The following is a 20,710-nucleotide window of genomic DNA, read 5'->3' as shown; positions in this document are numbered from 1 at the left end:
GAAAAAAAGAAAAGCAAGCAAACGGAGAGGGAAAGGAATCGTGACAAGTATAACGAGATAGAATGGCAATGAAGTAACGTAAAAAATATATACATATATATTATACAGGTTCTCATCTTGCTCCTATTCGCGGTGCTTTCATTTTCTCCGATTTCCTGCAATTCTTAATGTATGCAGCGCGAGCCCATGTAGGGCGGCCAGGGATTTGTCTCGCTTGCTCGGCGGCCTTGGAATTAAGTCTCATTGTGCGCGTGCTTTATCTCTTTCTCTCTTTGCCGCTTTCTTTCTCTCTCTTTGAGCGCTTACGTATATGCAGAATTCTAAGCTAGAGAAGCGTCCTGCTTCATAGAGAAGGAACTTTCTTCCTGTAGAGCGCTTTTGACAGGTTCTCGGTGTATTATTGCATCTCATATGCATTAGAACCTTTGTTACGAGGCTAACAACAGCGAGAAATTTTAAAGGTCAAACGAAATTTGCATATTGTTCATTATATGCGGATAAAGCATTCAGCGCTGCATTATTTCTTTTTCTTTCTTTCTTTTTTTTTATTTCATTCTTCGCTGCGAAGACGTTCCCCGGCGTGCCATGTTGCAACTCGCTTTTTCTTCCTTTCATTTTTATTTTATTTTTATTGACCGCACAGCAGTTCTTGGGCCTGCCATAGATAACGCGGCTGTCGGGACACCTCGATCACGTAGGCTATTGTAGCGCGCTGATGGTTGACACTAAGTGTAAGGTGGCGGTGTGTCCACTTTTGCTATATCAGGAGCCAAGCTGATTACATTCCGCTCTTCTTTTTTTTTCGGCGCTTTTATCGAAAATCCGAGCTAAGTGGAACACCCCGCAGTGTCCGAGTGCCCAGAATGAGATCGGTGCGTGTTGTGAGCAACTCCGAGCTAAAACCGTCTATCGTTTCGATCGTGCTACGAAGTTTTCCTGGCCGTAGCGCACATCGGACATATCTGATTATGCACCACCGACGCGTCGTCGAGGACAGGCACAGAACGTGCTTCCGTTTCTCTTCCATTCTGTTTTCGTTCCAGCGAGACGGTGCGCGGTAATGCCGCCGCTTTTAGCCGGTGAGGACGCTATGCATACTGTATACATCATTGATCGGCTTTGGGCCGGCCTCACGGCCGCTCTGGTCGACAAACAAGCCACTGTCTCAAGTTTGCTTGACCCATAACTCCTGGTCATCCGTCGCGCTCGTGCAAGCTGCATTACAGCCTCGCGCCGCAGTTAAAACTCGCTCGAAACTCGCGTTCAGTGCGCGGGCAATAGGGACCAAACAAAAATGGACAAACAACGGAAGCCAGCGCATATAGCGTATAAACGAGAGCCGTATATATACATATACATACGAAGGGGGCCTCTACACATACGGCAGGCTCTTAACAGTCAGGCGGTCTCTTTTTACGACGTCGTTTGACCGAGTTTTCTTCTCATTCGCGAAGAGGAGAGAAGGGAGATACCCTAACCTTCCCCCCCCCCACCGTCCCCCCCCTTTTTTTTTTCTGGCCTGCTCGCGCGTGTTTGTTTCTCCGCACGGTTCCATTTACGACGTCGTCCGAGCCCTACGAAGCTTCCCTTAAATATTCCGCATTCTCTCTCTCTCTCTATCTTCGGAGAGTCCCGCAAATTGTGGTTGTCCCCGAGACCCCCATAAAAGAACGGCGGGGAGGCCACTGCCGCGAAGCCCTGCGCGAGGACCGCGACAGTTCGCTTTCTTTATTCTCGAGCCCGGGACGTCGGTTTCTTTGGCACTCACGTCTTTACGCGGAGCCTGCTTGATTCTCCCCACTATCTTGTCCCGCCACCCCCGCTGCCGCCAGTGCATTCACTCTCTCCCTCCGTTCCGCTCCCTTTTGCGCCGGAAGAAGCGAGGATTAAACGACTGCGCAACGCACCCGGCTCCATGTCCCCTCCCGGAGCCGTAAAACGCGGTCTAATTGTGATCCAATGCCTCGTTAAGCGCCGCAACGGCTCTAACAATTTCACTTTGAACGACCCGTGGCTGTCTGATGCGTATAGGTGTGGGAAGATCGTTCTCCTCATGCAGGCGACGGGTGAACGGTGACTGATCTGGCCTCGCGCGCCGCTCGTTTCGCGGGGTCTCGGGACGACAAACCCATTTGCGCTCCCTCGCGTGGCCCGAAATAGCGAGAGCAGTCATTGCCTTCTCTTTTTTTCATCTTTTTTTCTTCTTTTTTCTTTTTTTTTAACCCGGCAGCGTTAAGGGCCCCGTGTCGCAAACAATCCGGTGTCGGCGTCTTGCACCGGACGCCGGCGAAAAATCATTCCGAACCACAACCACGTGGGCCCACCGCGTAGTGCAGGGGCGTTATTGAACTAATTGAATTCCTCAAAGTAAGATGCGGTAGAAAAATCGTAAATTACGAACTGAACAGAACCTACAGGCATGATGGCGTCGGTCTGTAATTTTGATATACTGGAAAACATAATTCTGTTGCGTGGAAACTCAAACATAAATCCCCTTTCCAGCGTTTCTGCCATTCCTTGAGCGGCGCGCTGCGCTCGGTTCTTTGCAACAACGCCATCCAGATGGCGCTCGCCTCCGTGCATCCGTGGCCCACGCAAGAGGCCGCGTTTCTACCAGAAAGGTCGCCCGCTCGCCTTCGTGCATAGCTTGCACCGCCAGCGTTTCCCGGTAAACATGACGGTTACGTAAGCTGCAGTTGCCGGCAAGCGTGAAAAGCAGTCACATATCTTTGAATGCTGTCGCGTTCCACTCTTAATGGCAAACATCAAGCGTCCTCCAATAATTTTTTTTTTTGCAGACAAATTTGCCCAACTCCAATGCCCCTCCCTATAAAGCAGTTGGCATTCACGAGCCGTTCATATAAGAAAGGAAAACTTTGAGAGACATAATGGCGAGCGTATTAGTACTACAGAATGCGGCCAGCACGAAAGAAGCATGTTCTTGCATTCGAAAAGCTTCATGAATTATTGCCTGTTCCATGAGACCTGCTACCGATTATCTGTGGAAACAGCTACGTGCCTCTCACTGACTATACCGCGATTGGTCGTGCCTACGACAGCTATCGGACAGACGTTAAAAAGGGGAGCTTCCTTGAGCAATACTTTAGCGACTCCAGGCATAAGGCGCAAATGGGTTGACGACGTGGATATGTAAGAAGTTGACAGTCACTTTAGCATACGCTAAAGAAGATGAAGGCGAAAGCCTGCGCACTCACGAGACATTAATTAAATTACATTGACATTTTCATTCGAATGCGTTGTTTTCTTCCTATTAAGTGTTTTCTCTTTACTTGTTTTTCTTATTACCTATTCCCTTTTTCGGTGGCCTAGACATCGCCATTTGTTCTGCGCGGTTAATGAGACGTTAGAATGGTGGTGGCCAGTCTATGAAGATCATACAGACACGTACGCAAGTTCACTGAATGATATTTTTTTTGTTTTAACACTTTTATAGACAAAGGTATCTACATGGGCTTGTATACGGGTGCCTTCTACTTTCCTGCAGCGCAGGCGCAAGGAGAGGGGCACGGAAACGCAAATTAGACAAACACACAGCGCTAACTATCAACAGATTTATTTCCAGTTATTCCACGCGTACTTATACTCCTCAAGCCGTCATAAGACACGCCTACATAGCTCGGACATTATTATTATTATTATTATTATTATTATTATTATTATTATTATTATTATTATTATTATTATTATTATTATTATTGATAAAGAAATACTGGCGCATGCACTTGGATTTTGGTGCCATAACGCCGGACTGAGGTCAGTCCTTCGACCCGTGAGCTATTTGAAGTTTTCGCCTTAAAACACGCACGAAGCGTCGTGACATGTGACGCATGCCGCCATGACACACGTGAGCACTCTGTGTGTGTCGTAGTGTCTCTGTGCCGTTGTCCTTTCGCGCCTTATGTCTGAACTTTTTATGAGGTTTCGCTTGACTTTTAGTTCATAGATAGATAGATAGATAGATAGATAGATAGATAGATAGATAGATAGATAGATAGATAGATAGATAGATAGATAGATAGATAGATAGATAGATAGATAGATAGATAGATAGATAGATAGATAGATAGATAGATAGATAGATAGATAGATAGATAGATAGATAGATAGATAGATAGATAGATAGATAGATAGATAGATAGATAGATAGATAGATAGATAGATAGATAGATAGATAGATAGATAGATAGATAGATAGATAGATAGATAGATAGATAGATAGATAGATAGATAGATAGATAGATAGATAGATAGATAGATAGATAGATAGGGGGGAACGCAGGGAGGTTAATCAGAGGCAAGTTTTTTCCGGTTTGCTACCCTGCATTGGAGTGGGTGACATAGGGGTTCGAAGGATTGCCTATTATTAGGCTCGCATTTAGTTATAGCGCGAGGTGCGGACCGTAAGCTATACGCGTCAGTTTTTCGCGCGTATATACGAGCAACTTTCTGAGTTCATCCTCTCTGGCCCGATTCGTTTCACGAAGCTTTCAGAACTTCCGTCACCTGTCGTCCCCGTCATGCTCGCCGAGACTTGGACAGGCCGCCACGACTGCCGTCGCGCAGATTCCACGTGATGGCAACTCAGTGGTTCGTACATCTGCACTCCTGCACCTACGTGTAGTATCCCACGGATATATATATATATATATATATATATATATATATATATATATATATATATATATATATATATATATATATATATATATATATAAAACAAGAAGGAACGAAAACTCAGAATGTGTTTGTGTGCGAGAGAGAAGACAAAAGCGAGCTTCATACTTGAGATGACCGCTGTTCGGCGTTCCTCGCGAAGTAGAAAAGATAAATTTGGAAAAAAAAAAGAGGGAGGGGGGAGAGAAATTCGCAGCTCTTGTTTATCCCCTCGGCCAGCGCTCTCGTTTAACAGGAACCGTGTAGTTACCTCGGGACCCTCCGGAACCGATAGTCATGCAGCATCAGCCGCTCGGGTTCGCGTACGGTAGCCGGTAATCTCAAGCACCGCCGCCGCCGCCAAAAATAATAGCGCGTCCATACACTGTAAACGGAAATAACTCCGAGGTGGGAGTATACTGCTTGTCCTCTAGCGACCCCCCGGTTCGGAGTTTTTTTTGCTCCGTATGATCGGAGTAGAATTTTTACTCCGTACGAGCGGAATTTTTGCGTGGAATTATGAGAGTTTTTTCTGTCTTTTCTTTATTTTTTGCTTTGCTATTGACGGAGTTTTTTCGAGGTGCAATGGGAGTATAAAAAGAGCCATCGCGTGAGTTTGCGCGAACATGTTGACATGCAGAGGCTACTGGTCAAATTTCGAAATATGCACACGAGACCGCGTCGATTTCGACGGAACAAGTCAATGAGAGCACATATATCATGACATACATAAACATTTCAGAAACGCCCAATGCAGAAATTTCAAAGACATCACACGTACACGCGATACTCAAGAAGCAACGGTGCCAGTATATATAGCCACGATATTGTGTGCCTCGAAACCGCCTAGGGAGCAGCTGTGCTGTTTTCAGAATTACGACTCACATGCTCGTTCATACGAGATCTGTCTCTCTGAAATTAACAGAATACATTAAGCAACACAAAACTGTTAATTCAAAATAGTGAGAGAAAAAAAGTTAATGCCGTAATTTTTCAAAATTATCATGCCATTCTGTGAGTGCTGAAGCGACTTCGCACACTGCCGGCGTTCGCGGCCAAAAAGTAGTGCGTAAGTTACAGTAAGCAAGAAAAATGTAAGTGCATATGTTGCACAGCAAAATTAAATTTTTGCGATATAGTGGTAGCGTAGCAAGAAATTATTACGTTTGAGCATGACCCACAGCAGCCGACATAAGACCGAGAAATGCGCAGTCATACATTTTATACCCCGCACTACTTGCTCTGCGTCTGAGCAATCTGTCTCGGTTGCGAAAAGGAGCTACATCGCTGATCTGTCGAGTGAATCCCTAAACTTGGAGCTAGCAGGCATGCATCTAAATCAGTGTCTCGGATAGAGCGTAATGTTAATGCAATATCGGAAGCAACGACTTGACCAAAACATATACGCGCGATAACAATGCGATTCACATCGCTCAATAAGAAGCTTTATTTTCAGTACGCATACTTATGTCCTACCGTTTTTCTTCGGGCGAGGATATCCGTTCACAGATACATAAAAACAGTTGCTTGCACTCCGGTCTTTCTCACTGGCAACACAGCACCGCAACGAACTTGGGTTACGCCATTCATGCGCGACTAGCACGGATGTCGTCGCTCGAACAGTGGCTACTGTTGCCATTGCTACGCGGTCCTTTCAAACACTACACTGGACGTTGTCAGCATGTACTCAAAAGGACATAGAAGTCGCATTTCACGTACTGAAGAACACAAGACAGGGTGAGGGAGCACGAAAACACAGCCAGAATGTGAGCCGACATCACGAGCCAGTGAGCAGCTTCGAAGTATACCTAAGCCTTTTTCCGCACTTGAAAACGTGGTTCTTGCAATCATTGTTGTCAGCAAAGCGATCACAGCTAATGTACTTGATGCTGAGATACAGTGAGCTTCAGGCATGCCTTTAACACTTTCTGGAAGGAAATACGGGAAACAAATTGACGAAACGCTGTCACGGAACGACACTTCACAGACGTAAACAAACCGTCAGCCATGAGCACTGCCCGCTCCGCCGAACGCGCCCGGTCGCTGGCGAGGCGCACAGCCTCATGGGAAGCGCCACGTGACAAACCTGTATCGGCGGAGGGGAGGTTTTAAAACTCCCTGTCGGAGTTTCACGGGAGAACAAGATTTTTAAGCGGAGTAAAATCGCGTCATGTCGCCTTAATACTCCGGCAGCTAGCCAGCGGAGTGAAACGAGGGGATGGCGCTGTTTTGCTCCCATACATCGGAGTAAATATTTGAGGAGGGGAGGTTTTAGGGCACATCACCTCTTAAAAACTCCCAGGTGGGTTTATTTTCGTTTACAGTGTAGCAGTGCCGACGGCGAAAAAGCCCCGGGCGCGGCACTAGTAAGGTTGAGGGGGAGTAGAAGCGAGAAGGGGGGGGGGGGGGGGGTCGAGCAACAACCAAAAGAGTCTGCGGCGCTGCTTCGGGGAGGGAAAAACGTTGAGTGCGCCGCGCAGCCTTTGCGTGTGAGCTGCAGGATGAAGAAGAAGAGGAGGAGGAAGCCACGCAGCGTGTGGGACTCAAACAGAGGCGTTCGCCGCAGCCGGCCAAGACGGGCAACGACGACGCGGAGGCAATGAAGTATAGAGGAGGCCCCTAAGTCATTGTTTGGCGCGCGCGTAATTGTATACCTTACGCTCGGATCTCCCCTAATTTACGGGTTTTTCGTTTCCCCGCGCGCCGCGCGCCTTTTTTTTTTTCTTGTTCCCTTCGCCGAGGTTCCGCGGAACGAAGGCGAACTCGCGCCCGAGCACGAATGCCTCTCGTCGCTTTCCGCGCGCGCTCTGTTCCTCTCCCGCCTTTGCGTTTCCTTTTGGTGCTGGCCTTTCGCAGCGTTTCCTTGCTTGGCTGCTCGGCGCCTGCGCTTCCACCACTCGCTGCCGCGCCACCGCCGCCCGCCTTATTTATGTGCAATAGTTTCTGCGGAAGATGACGGCGTAGTGGTGAGAAGCGCAAGCAAATGAATAGGAGTGGAGGAGGAAGAGGGACGCGGGAGAGAAGAAAAAGCTCTGCTCCCCACGAACACCCTTCCTCTGAGCAAACGTGCCTGCTCAATTGATAGCCGCGCGTGCTGAAAGTAGAGTGCACGTGATAGCTTGGAGAGAGAGAGAGAGAGAGAGAGAGAGAGAGGTGTTGCGTGAGACCATGCAGGCAAGGAAAACGCGAGACGAGACTGGCTTTGAGAAGCCATGGGAAAAGCTCGACTATATAACTATACGCTGCAGTGCGTTCAGTTCCCGCGTGATCAGGTGCGTGCAGTCGCTCGAACGCCAGCTGTTCACGTGACCCCTCCTTTCTCGGGAACTAGTCCACACCAAAAGCGTCCAGGATTACCGAATATGAGTGCCTTCGCCCAGACGCAGTGCGCCCTCTTTAAACAGATCCGTACAGTTGCGAGAAAGCTATACAGGTCACGTCTGTCAAACGGAACAGAGAATCAGAATGAGGGACTTTCCCATTGTCCACCTCCGATCGTCCTCAAAGGGACGTCAAGGGATGGAAGCTTCGCGGAATGAATACTACGGGGTGATAACATATAACTTTTGAGGAATTTTTAGACAACGCCTGTGCCAGACAGCATAATTCATGTCCCTAAGCTGGATTATTCGAAAAGGTGTACATTAGTAGCACGAAAAATCGAAACACACAATTCACTTAACGTAACGAAAATGCAATAATTAATTACTTTACGGCCCATATTCCAATTTGTGAATTGTAGTCGGTGAACTTGCAACATGTATCCACTTGAAATGAATCTCCAGGATGACACCAGTTTCGAGATATTAGCTCTTATATTATGTTATAGCGTGAGATGAAATACATGGGCGTTCCAGTTACTTGCGGGCTTCAAGGCATAAAAGAGCATTTTGTTAAAAAAGTAAGTGGAACAACAACGCATTATTACGTTGAGTTTGATGGCCCATATCTCCAAACTAGTGTCATTCTGGGAATTCATTCCAAGGGGATACGCCTTGCAAACCCACCCGCTACAATTCGTAAACAGGAATATGCGCCGTAAAGTAATAATTAAGAAGCTAATTAGGATTTTTTTGAAAATAGTTCAATATATGTTTCGATTTCTCGATCACGTAGTGGCGGCCTCTCTGTATAATCGACCTCAAGAACTAGAATTATGTTATCCGCAACAGGTGATATATAAAAAAAAAATTCTGAAAAACTTAGAAACGATCATCCGTATAGCGCACAACTGACGAGTCATCCTCGTTTCTATGAAAAAATAAATAAATTAAAAATCTGCCTCCGTCCCACCCTGTGACAGTGGATGCACAGTGAAGCTGTTGCCGACATTAGACAATCCCAAACGATGTTAGACGACGTTAGGCAAGTACCAAAGTTAATTGCGTCAGAGGATTCGTAAAATACGACTTGCACGCAAGCTGCAGGCGTGATGGCTTCAGATTGTAATTCAAATATACGGAAATAACGGCATAGTCACGTGACGATATCGCCTAATGACGCATTCTGATGACGTCATCGCGTAACACGTGACGTCACGCAATGACGTTTTCGCCAAGTGGTGAAGTCACCTCATAGCGCCATGTGATGCCTCTTGCAGAAGCAGCACACTATGCGTTTCCCGCTTTTTTTTCACGGTTTTCGGGATCGGCCCACACTTCCGTGTGAGCACCGCCCACGTGGTCACGAAAAATCTCGACCAACTAGAGGCTAACAGCTTCGCTGTAAAACGCAATCGACAGTCGTTTAAGTCTGGCCATCACGATCCCTGACCTTCACTGCACCGTTCGGAATTGTTGAGACGGAGTATAGGGGCTTGTTTGTTTGGACGCTTCGCTAATTGCGTGCGAATAAATCACCCGCCTTGGAACAACAGGACAGGCTTAGCAGAAGCATATGACGGGGGATGGGGAGAGAGATGACGAGGTAAAACAGCGCAGAAGGAAAAAGTGGCAGCTTTTCCTCTGTTGCTTGCGTATACAATGGCACGCAAATGACGAACAACCGATGTTGGTTAGGTCGATAAACAAAACGCGCGCTGGCGGATGGACGGAACTCGTGTGAATGTACCACTACTACCACTGCCCGTCCATCCACTGGCAATGCCGGACGAAGCATCGCCACAATTAAACTTCTTAAATTCACGGCGTCTCGCGGAGACGAGCGCTGTTTGTGGAAGTGCGCGCTCATCGAGCTGTTTTAGGGCTGCAGCGCCAGCAAGCTTTCCTTCAATAGTCGCGAACACCGTCCGTATTCTTTTATTTTCCACCGCACAGTAGTTTGGTATAGAGCCTGTGGTTTCGGAGTGCGGAGAGTGAGAGGTCGGAGCAAGGCAATCGGAACAGCAACAAAGCACAGAGACTCTTGAGAGAGTCTGCCTCGCTATAAAGCGGGAAGAGAGAGGACGAAGCATAGGCAGAGATAAAAGGCGTAGAGTTTGAGAGAGGAGAGGAAGAAACGAAAAGTAAAAGGGGGGGTAGGCCGCCAGCTTGCGTCGTCGTCGGCCGACGCTCCTAAAATTACGACTCCCGCGGAAAGAATGCGTGCATGAGTTGGCCCGTTCGCCGCCGTTGCTCTTCAATTGTTGTTAAGAGGGCGGCAAGCTAAGGATGGGGATGAAGTGGGCGAGGACCGTGCTGGCTTCGTCTTCCTAACAACCACGTTCTTGCTGCACTCTCTCTCTCTCTCTCTCTCTCTCTCTCTCTCTCTTTCTCCTCAGGCGGCGCTACTATTTCTCTCATGTGGTGCGCGCTTGACTCTTTTTGGGGCCGCTGCTTTGTGCACGGGTTTTGTCTTTGTTTGACGTCGCCGTTGTTTCTCGTTCGCTCGCCTTGCTTGCTTCGCCCGCGCTTCTTCGCCGTTCGTGTCTCGAGAGCATGCGTGCGTGTGTGCAATGTTTATTTCGGGACCTCTCTCATTCTGCATACGGCGCTGCGTCGGCTCTTTTCGTTCGTCCGACCTGCGTGGTGTCTTTGTCCTTGTGCTCTCTCTCTCTCTCTCCTGCATGGTTCACCGTTATCGAGTTGGGCGCACGAGAGGTGAGGCAGCGTTTGTCGCTGCTTGTATGTACGCTTCTGAGGCAGTCTCGCCACTGCGCGTGCGCTGAGTTGATAACGTGAATCTTCCGTCTAAGGTATACTCCTCCTTTCCTTTCTTTTCTTTATAACTTATTTTCCTGAGAGAGGGGGAGGAGGTTATGTAGGGATCAAAGGGGAGGCATAGGGGGGGGCGAGGTCAGGATGTTGTCTCAGAGTTGTGATATCCTTTTATGCGAAGCATATTACGAGGGCTCAACCCAGCTCCTCAGGCGCGGCGGTGACCATGAAATCACGTGACACCGTGACGTCACGACAGAGGAGAAGTGGCTTTGGCTCAACTCTTGCAAGACGGGCTGGGTGGGAATCGAACCAGGGTCTCCGGAGTGTGGGACGGAGACGCTACCACTGAGCCACGAGTACAACGCTTCAAAGCGGTACAAAAGCGCCTCTAGTGAATGCGGTGTTGCCTTAGAAACGCGCTGTTTCTAAGGCGTGCGTCTCTTGCTCAGGCGCACATTTCGTTGCCGCGCCGAACGCTGCTTTGCTCGACGCTCACCGCGTCCAATGCGGGGCGCGTAGTCGCTGCCCTGTAGCCCATTGTCTTACACCCCTTGGCGGGTCGACGGGAACGCTGTCGCGTTCCACTCTTGAAGGCGAAGAAGTAATGCATGAGTTGTTTCTTCGTCTAGCCGAACCAAATATAGCCAAGCAACAGCAGTTCACCAGGCTAAACAGTGGTTCAACAACTAAAATAAAGGCTAGTATGCTTCGCATCCTGGCTTAACCTTACCTAAGCCACAGCCATTTTTTTCTTTGGCGAGTTCCAGAAGCACAAAAGTTAAATGATGACGAGACAAAGGGGTCGCATGTAGCTGGACACTTAAAGCCACCAAACAGTTGCCGATGAACGGAAGCAGCAGCCTACAAGGTTTCGACAACGAGACGTGATCACCCTAACCTAGGAGATTTTAACCCCATTTGCCCTTCGCGAGCACAAGTCTCCCTGTTAGGACGTTGAAGGCAGGCTGACAATTCGTTTGTTCGTCCCCTACTGAGCAAATGAAATGATGATATTTTACGTTTCAAAGGCACTATGTGAGAGTTAGACGCCCGACTGGCGGTTCTGCGGAATAAATTTGGCAAACTGCAGGGTTTTTTTTCTTTTTCTTTTTAGCACACACCCAGTCTGAATACATGAACGCTCTTGCGTTTCTCCTGTGTAGGAATGCAGCCTCTGCAGGCGAAAAATTGCACTGCGACTGGCCGCTCTATGCACTGCGTATTCGCTGGCTTCTCTCGTGCTTGGAAAAATACCTTTTTGTAGGTGGTACTTTTCTACGTGACAGTGGCCCCATTTCATCCCTTTTCATATTTTTTTCTCACGCTTTTATTTTTGTCACGCTCTTCGTCCCGTCTTTATTTCCAGTTTCCCTTCCCCTAGTGCAGGGTAGCAAACCGGAGGTTTTAAGTCTGGTTAACCTGCCTGCCTTTCTCTCATTTGCATCTATCTCTCTCTCTCTGCACCGGGAGTTTTTCATGTTGTTCTACAATTTCCTCATTTACACTATTCATCTAATTATAATATGTGAGAAGCTTATTAATTGGTTCAGACTAAATATGTATTTGAGTGGAATGCAAAGAGTAATCTGAGTACATACAATCGACGGCAGACAGCAGTACCTTGGTTCTTTCCAGCTACGTGGTATTTGCATATCTTTAAATATTGCTCAACTTACGCGGGGCATCATACATGTATAAAGCTTGCTATAATACACGCCGTTTGAACTATATGTGCACACTTTATTACCGATCATTTACCTTTATTCGAAGGACACAGGCAGCAGAAAACTTGCAACAGCAGACTTGCAAGGAAAACATTGTATTAAAAAACGGTCACTTCAGTGAATGTGGTGTTGCTAATTTTGGATGCTTTAAGAACTTCTCTGTATAAACTTGTTTGCAGCAAGTACCTCCTAGCGTCTTTTCACCATCAGAAGAAGGCTTCGAATGGGAAGTTCGAAGATTGAAATGTTTTCTTCTCCAGAACGTATGTTTCGTAAAACTTGATGCGACATTCGTAAAATCGTAATAGATGCCCAAATTCGTTAATTCTACGAAAAATTCGTGAGGGTTGACAGGTATGGATAATGTCTCCTCTCAGACACTCGATATTGGTGTCGCAAGTGCCCATCAGGCTAAATTTCCCTTATATAGATATGTATAAAGATTCCAAGATGTCCGGTGGATCTGCATATTTTTTTTATTTAGCTACAGTTACACGAAGCCAACAGACAATGAGGTCAAGGAAAGCATAAGGTAAATTAATGTACTCTTTAATTGAAATGCAGCAAAAAAAAAAAAGTAAAGTGCGGCATGTATGTACTCATTGTTACGATCGGCCAGCAGGGGTAGTGGCCTTCTAGCTTCTCTTAGCTCACTGCAGCGGATCGCTTCGTGAAGCTGACAATGTGTCCCCCACGGACAGACTACCGCCGCCCGCCAGGGCGAGACAGGTGCGGCGGACCGAGTATTGTTAGCTTTTTCGCTGTCGTCTTTACGGACGAATTGGAGTAAGAAAACCCCTAGAAAAGGCTGTTCTACGGCGCTCCGCCACGGAATCCGTTAATCGTCAAGGTCGTTTCACAGACGCGGCAGCTAACTGCGGAGTCAGCCCAGGAACCAAGACGTGCCTGCTTGAGTCAAGCGTGACAACCCCTGTCTACGAGGCCCCAATCCTTTCGGTGTGTTCAGTGAAACAAAAATGTGGGAGTGAGTACGTGAACCCTCGCCCTCAAGAGCTGGTCCTTCGACGACTTTGGACGCTCCATCCGATTGGATGAAGGTCGGACGGCAGTTTTCCCTGGCCTGGTGATCTAGGGAGGGGAGAGGGGGTTTAAGCATAGAGTTTGAGCTCCTCGGTCTGCTTCGTTTTCAGACGTGCTAGACTGATGAAATGTAACGTTCTCCACTCGTCATGTAAATATTTTAAATAAACCCAGTACTCCTCGTTCTCGATGAGAACACGTTCCATCCTTCAACAACGTCCTTAGCGTGGATGAGGCGGACGACGGACATGAACCAGCTACCCCTTTTTAGATCATCATCATCATCAGCCTGGTTACGCCCAGTGCAGGGCAAAGGCCTCTCCCATACTTCAACTTCCCCGGTCATGTACTAATTGTGGCCATGTTGTCCCTGCAAACTTCTTAATCTCATCCGCCCATCTAACTTTCTGCCGCCCTCTGCTACGCTTCCCTTCCCTTGGAATCCATTCTGTAACTCTTAATGACCATCGGTTATCTTCCCTCCTCATTACGTGTCCTGCCCATGCCCATTCCTTTTTCTTGATTTCAACTAATATAACATTCACTTACGCAATTTTTAGAAGGTGCCCGACCCCAACTCTTACATCCTGTAACACGTGAAGGCGAAAGCTTGCTGCACACTTGGTAATGCATTAAGTTATACGACCGGAGGGCTGTGACTTAACGAGCCGCAGTGCGAAGTAAACATGTGGCAAGCCTTTGTCTCCGAGCTCCGGCCTCCTATCTACGTTGCCGTCTCGCATTGTCGCCGTGCTGCTTTCGCAGCTCGGCATCTCCGGCTCGTTTTCGGCGCTGAGCTGCGGCTTCGCGCGCTCGTATGGCGGGATCAGAATCGCGCTAACAACGTTTATCTTCGACTTTACGTTACATTCTCTCAGCAGGAGAAAGCAGCAGTCGCTGTCGAACGCCTCGCTCCCGCCGCTTCGCACGTCGAAACCTATGGGCCCCACAACTTGCCTTCCTTTCCTACTATAAAGCGTTTTCTCTCTCTCGTTTCTCGCTTAGCAAGCGTCTTCGGCTGTAGCGTACGTCCGAGGGGTGTATGCAATGCTTTACTAATTTTTCGGATGCTTGTTCTTTAAAGAAACGTATGCTGTTCTGTGTGTTATATGTGTGATTTCTATGAATGTAATCACTGTTCGCTTCACTTTTCTGAGCGCTTGTAACCTCTGCCTTAAGGGGGTATGAGCCATTGCGTTTTTTTTTTTTTGCTTATGGCAGTGTGAGCCATTGCTGATGAGGATATTTTTTGCGCCACTCGACTCAACGCCGCGTTTCCTTTTTTTTTTTAAGCCATCGTGCAACGAGCCACTTTAGGCATTCGCCCTAATAATGAGGAATATGGATGGAATTGAAAGTGGACGAAAAGACAATTTGCCGCAGCTTGGAGCCAACCCACATCATTCGCATTACGCGTGCGATATATGCTCTACCGCTTAACTGCCCCCACGGTGGCCGTCCTCCCATAAACCTTGTTCAGTATTTTTTTTTTTTTTGTCAATGAAGAATTTGTTTATGTCATCTTTGTAAAAAGCAGCAGCCACATAAAAGCTGCCGTACTGAGTAGCTTCACGAAGCGGCTACGCGCTTGATGGGGAAACATCCCTGAGAGGCGGATGTGGAACATCCTTCCAACAAATCTGGAACATCCTTTCAACCGCAGGCCTCACGTAATTTTTTTTCTATAGCGTACAGCAGACCGCGTGCTTCGGGAAAACCGGCAGCGTCAGTCGTGTGTATACGCATCGCAAGATGCTGGGACCAATGGGAGAGAGCGCGGACACTTGTCGCGAGGCCCCACCACGGGCCCGCAGGCAGGTACACGCCCCTCGTCGCTGTGTCGGTACACGTGTCCTTTTTTTTTTTCTTTTTTTTTTCGCCGCCAGCGGCAGTCCCAGCGGCGGCCACGCACGCCGGTCCGGCAACAGCGGCAGGCCGGTGCTCGGCTAATGGGCCACCGGCGCCACTGCGACCGTCTGCGGTTTCCTCTCGGCGGGGGAAACGCGTCGGGAAGCCGGGGCAGACCGAATAAATGCCAGGCTTTCTTGCTTCCTGTGGGCAACAACGGCCGCGCCAACAACCTCTGTTTTAGTTCGGCCCGCGTCTATCCCCGAAAGTTAGTCCTCTTCGTACGCGTATGGTGTTTAACTCTCTCTCTCTCTTCTGCATATGTTGCAACCTCCGTTGGCGAAGCCGTTCGCTGTTCTAGCTTTCTTTTCAGCCACACAGAATGTTTTCTCGTCCTCGGGCTTTGCAAAACGAGCCAGGACAGACAGGGACAAGCGCTCGTCCCTGTCTTGTTTTCACGCGCTGTTCCAGTTACACCTCTCATGCTTTTGAGCTTCAGCTCTCTTGCCACTATGCAGGGAGTTCCAACTAGCCGGCTCTCAAGTGTGTGTAGTCAGCGGTGTCGGTCTGCTAAGCTCTGTTTGCAAACTAATACCGTGCGAGGTAATGCTATGCTTGATTCTAAATCAAGCATCGCTTAGACACTTCTATAGGTGCTGGTTTTCCCATGTTCTGAATGCTCACTGCCTGCCAGCTCAGATTCGAGAAGAAATCAGCTCTGCGAAGGCCCAAATGCGCGAAACTCCGTGACACTTCCCATACCATGATATGTCACGCAACGGGCTCACGAAACTCAGTGTTTAAGCATCTGTGTTCGAAGTATGTGATTAGCCGCGTATGTTAACTAAGCACGTGAACGCTATGTCTATCGGTGTGTTTGGATGCCTAACCCGAGGATATAACAAACAGCAAACGCGTCTTTCCGTAACATTAACATACAAATGCCATAGACATAAAACAAATGAAAGTGATTTCCTATCAGTTGACGTCAAATCGACGCTTCTCAGGCGTTTTTCTTTTCCCTTCCAAGTAACTAAACTCCGTTACAATGTCGCACTTACATCTGTCCAATCTACCGTTCACCTTGATTTACACAGATTCGAATTCCCCAGGGAAGATTTTGCACGCTTTCGTCGCACAAATAAATAAATGCCCTTACGCTGTGTTTTCATTAAAGCTTCCTCCAACCCCAATCCCTTTCCCCACCACGCACGCACGTTTTGAGGCGAACACCGTACAAACACAGTTCGTAGTACAAGCACACCCTGTACAGTTATAAGAACCTGTCGAAAGTTCAAGACGAGCCTACTTCCGTTTATTTTCTTCGCGCTTGCAGTGTGTCTGCACTACAGCCATCGTGGACTCCCGGGGTTGGTTGCACGTTCCGTTAGAGAAACCCGCACCCACCGCCTCTTCCGAGGCAAACACAAACACCGCTCTTACCGCTAGAACAACGTTTCTTTCTAGTTGCAACGGCGCGTCGAAAGTCACCGACAATCTCTTTGCCGTTCCTTCACCCGTGCATTCTGTTCTTCTCCCGCCGCCGCCACCCCTGTAGGCCCCTTCCGGCGGTGCCTACAAAACGCTCTTTTCCTCGAAAGGACCTTCCGTGCGCGCGCAGTCTTTCTTCGGAGGGGCGCTCTGCCTCCAGTAGTGGGCCGAAGCAGAAGGGGGACCGTCGCTTCTCCGGCGCCTCCGAGGCTACTCCGGAAAGGACAGGCCCTACTTTGGGCGCCAATTTTCGACTTCCCCGCCGCCGCCGCCGCCACCACAACACCGCGACGGAGCGGACGGCGGCGGCGGTTTGTGCTTGGCGCGCGCGCTCGTGCAAGCTCTCTTTTGGCGGCTGTAAGCAGTAAAACATACAAAAAAAAGAGAAACAAAACGCGCGAAAATAACGCCACAAAGTGCGCGCGCACTCATGCCCGGCGTCTTCTTTCGTCTTTCGTACGCAGCCCGAGGGGGGCGCCCATTGGCCGACCCATGACGGGCCGCAGCGGTGGCGTGCTGCGTGCGCATGCGCGGAGGGAGGCGGTGCCACCTGGCGGAGGGCACCAGCACCAGCCGGCGGCGGCGGCAGCGGCGCACCAGGTTCGAGAGCAGCAGTCGCGGCACGGTCGCAAACTGAGCAACATGGACTACTACGGCGCCGTGGCGCTCGTCTCCGGATGGGCCTGTCTCCTTTACTGGAACACGCTGGACGCGGACTTCGCCTACGATGACAGGTGAGTTGTGTGGAAAGGCGTACACGTCTCGCTTTCCTCTTGTTTATTGCCGGCTGATCTTGGCCGCACTTTTCTGGCAGCACGCCGCTTCTGAAGGCTCTTGTGGGCGACTGAAACTTGTGACAGCTACCGTGTTCGAAGATGCTTCATGCTAAAGATATTGCTGGACGAAAGGCGTGTGAAGTCTGTTCTTCCTTTCTTGTCGTAACTGTGTGTGCGGGGCACAGAATAAGCGCCAATATTATTTTCTCTATCGAACTCGCGTGCAGTTAGCTTCCTAATAGTTCCGCCGAGTCAGGATTATGTGAACACAAACTGTTCCAACTAGCGTTTCAGCAGACCGTTTACACTTTCCAGCAGCAAGAATTCTGTAGCGAAAGTCAAAGACCGAGTTCGAAAAGCGTCACGTAGAACGCAGCGAATATCTTCTCCGGAAGATGGATACTTGAGGAGCTAGCGCCGGAGATTTGTTCACCGCATTGGGATCCCCTCGATATCGGTTTTAACTTTTCGCCGCTGCAGCAATTCTGTTCTTTTCCCCAGTGAGCGCTTCTGCAATTTCATCTTCGTCGTAGTGAACAACATTCCCTTGCTGCGGATCGGCTTGCTAGTTTCGCTTACTTTCGCAGTCGTCTGCGCATGCGTGTTCCTGCGGCGCTCGACATATTTGCGCGCTGTCTTCTTATTGGTTCGGCGAAGTACATCGACGTGCGCTTTGCCTGGAGTTTAGTCTAGAGCTCTTGCTCTGCACTTTGGTTGCCCAAACCCACTCTATATATCCAAACCATCGCTTCTCTTCATTGCACACCTTTGTGTGCACGTTATAGACTGACCCTCGAATCATTTTTCTCAACCAAAACTTGACCTTCCTGCTCATCATTTAGCAGTTGCTTGCAGTTCATGTTTGCAAACTCTTCTCACATGTCCTGCCCTCCTATATTTTTGCCCCCATCCCTTATCTGGCTTAAGTTTTTTCACCTGCGCGTCAGGGCTCTTTTGATACTTTGCCTATTTACAACGTCTATACGCTTTAGGCCGCTTCTGTGGGATGCTGGTTAGGCACATGCCAGTCTGGCTTTGCTTAGGTGATGACGGGCAAAGAAATACGACTATCTAGCTTGACACTGTTTGTGAAAGTCTGTGGAACGCCCTAAACGCTTCGGAGCAACAATATGTACACGCACGTATTGCAGTGCTAACGTAAACTGTGAATCGATACGTAATGACAGCACTAGCCTATATAGTCGTCGAAAGAGGTACTCACTGTTTTCCATCGTGCGAAGACTATGCTCGATTTTGGCAACCTCGCACTGCTATACTCAGTACAGATATTTAACACCGAATATGGCTGTAGAACTTTCTCTACACAAGGCGGTGCGTCCGAAACTGTTTTATTGCAGAACACACATACAAACACACACACACACACACACACACATACATACATACATACATACATACATACATACATACATACATACATACATACATACACACACACATATATATATATATATATATATATATATATATATATATATATATATATATATATATATATATCATCAGAAGCCAACAACCAATGGCACGAAGGAAAACATAGGGGAAAGCACTTATACTTACTAATTGAATTAAAGAAATGATGAATTAGTGGATGATGAAACAACTTGCCGCATGTGGGGATCCGTCGCATTACGTTTGCGATGCTCTACCAATTGAGCTACGGCGGCACCGTTTTCACATCCACTTTCTTGGGTATTCGTTTTACAACTAGAACACTGGGAGTGTTAGCCAGCGCCACTACTCAGAATTCTTGGGGGTGGAAGTGGATATATATCTCTTCCAAGACGAGAGATCTTGGGAACACGACCTTACGATGATCAGTCTAGAAAACCGCACGAGCGTTACTGCTACTTGCGTTTCTAAAGGCAGCATATCGGGCTATATATGACTACGCCGTTTTCTGTCGTAGTAGTTGTAGTAATCAGTTGTTTATTATAAAAATCAATAAAACCAAGTAAATGAGATCACTGCCGTTCTCGTGAATCCCATCTGTCGTCTCATGCCGCCTAACTTCTTTTAATCCATGATGTGTGCGTGCAGATTACTCGGCCGGAAGTTTCACCTGGTTAGCCTCCCTATTTAGGTGCATCTCGTTCGCGCGTGCTTACAATGCATGCTTGCAATGTTAACTTTCTCTTCTGCCGCCTTCCAGTTCTTCGTTTCGAGGGGCGGTTCTAAAGGCTACAATGAAAGAGCACGTCCGAACTTATTCTCTTCGGGCATGACGTCCATGGGGGACAACATCTATTGGGACATGATATCCAGAAAGAACGAGTTTCTATAGTGGGTTGTCGTCATATGCGATGACACTTTCAATATCGGAAGCCGCCAGCCGTAAAAAAAGGTAACTTGGTACGCCTTGCAATACTTTTGAGAAGACCATGTGCACTGTAAACCTGTGTGACGTGACCGCAGTGTGAGGCTTCTGATGGCAGGTCATACAGTCAGAAAGGAAAGAACAAAGCAGCAGACAGATACAGGAATGAGTGGAAGCACAGAAAAACGCCCGGAAAGTGCTTGGCCAAGAAGAGCCCTTCTCAGGCTGGCAGAGACAAATTGTCCCTTCGGTTGGCTGCTTCGGCGCGCTCCGTGGTATAGAGTCCGCGGCGTTTTTCCGCGGCGCTGCCGGCACCACATCCGAGGAGCGAGACTTATTTTGTGCTCGGGCACGGGTCTAATTGAATGTCCTGTATGGTTGGCCCGGATATCGATTCCATGCTGGCGAGGCGAGCGCACACGCACAAACACGGCCGATGTTCTTCAGGTGCTTGTGTCTGTACGTGTGTACCTCTCCGCTCTCCCTCTGTTCTCTCACCCTTTCCCGCTCTCGAAGTTCGTTCCTTTTCCTAATGGTTTGTATTCTTAATGCATATAAATGATGCGACCGTAGTAGAGGAAGGCGATCCCTCTCCAGCTGCGGCTGCTACCACCACCGAGGTTTCTGCGCGCACACACGCTCCTGGAATCTTCGCAGCGTTCACCTCATAGTGTGTAGTGGCAGCCCCCTCCCCACTCGCTCTCCTTCTACGGGCTTCCC

The 20,710-nt window shown here is 48.5% G+C and overlaps 1 protein-coding gene across 1 annotated transcript in view; it reads left to right on the top strand.

Annotated features, from left to right (window-relative positions):
* Positions 1-20,710, top strand: part of Tmtc2 (Transmembrane O-mannosyltransferase targeting cadherins 2) — a 374,186-nt gene that overhangs the window by 133,237 nt on the left and 220,239 nt on the right. Inside the window, exon 2 of the mRNA XM_065454315.2 lies at positions 17,341-17,610. Coding sequence (XP_065310387.1) covers positions 17,369-17,610 — 242 coding nt within the window. The 5' untranslated portion in view covers positions 17,341-17,368. The remainder of the gene's footprint in view (positions 1-17,340; positions 17,611-20,710) is intronic.

Source organism: Dermacentor albipictus, chromosome 2, assembly GCF_038994185.2.
Source record: "Dermacentor albipictus isolate Rhodes 1998 colony chromosome 2, USDA_Dalb.pri_finalv2, whole genome shotgun sequence".
Taxonomy (NCBI): domain Eukaryota; kingdom Metazoa; phylum Arthropoda; class Arachnida; order Ixodida; family Ixodidae; genus Dermacentor; species Dermacentor albipictus.
Note: the sequence above shows the minus strand (reverse complement) of the source record. Positions and strands in the feature narration are given on the sequence as shown.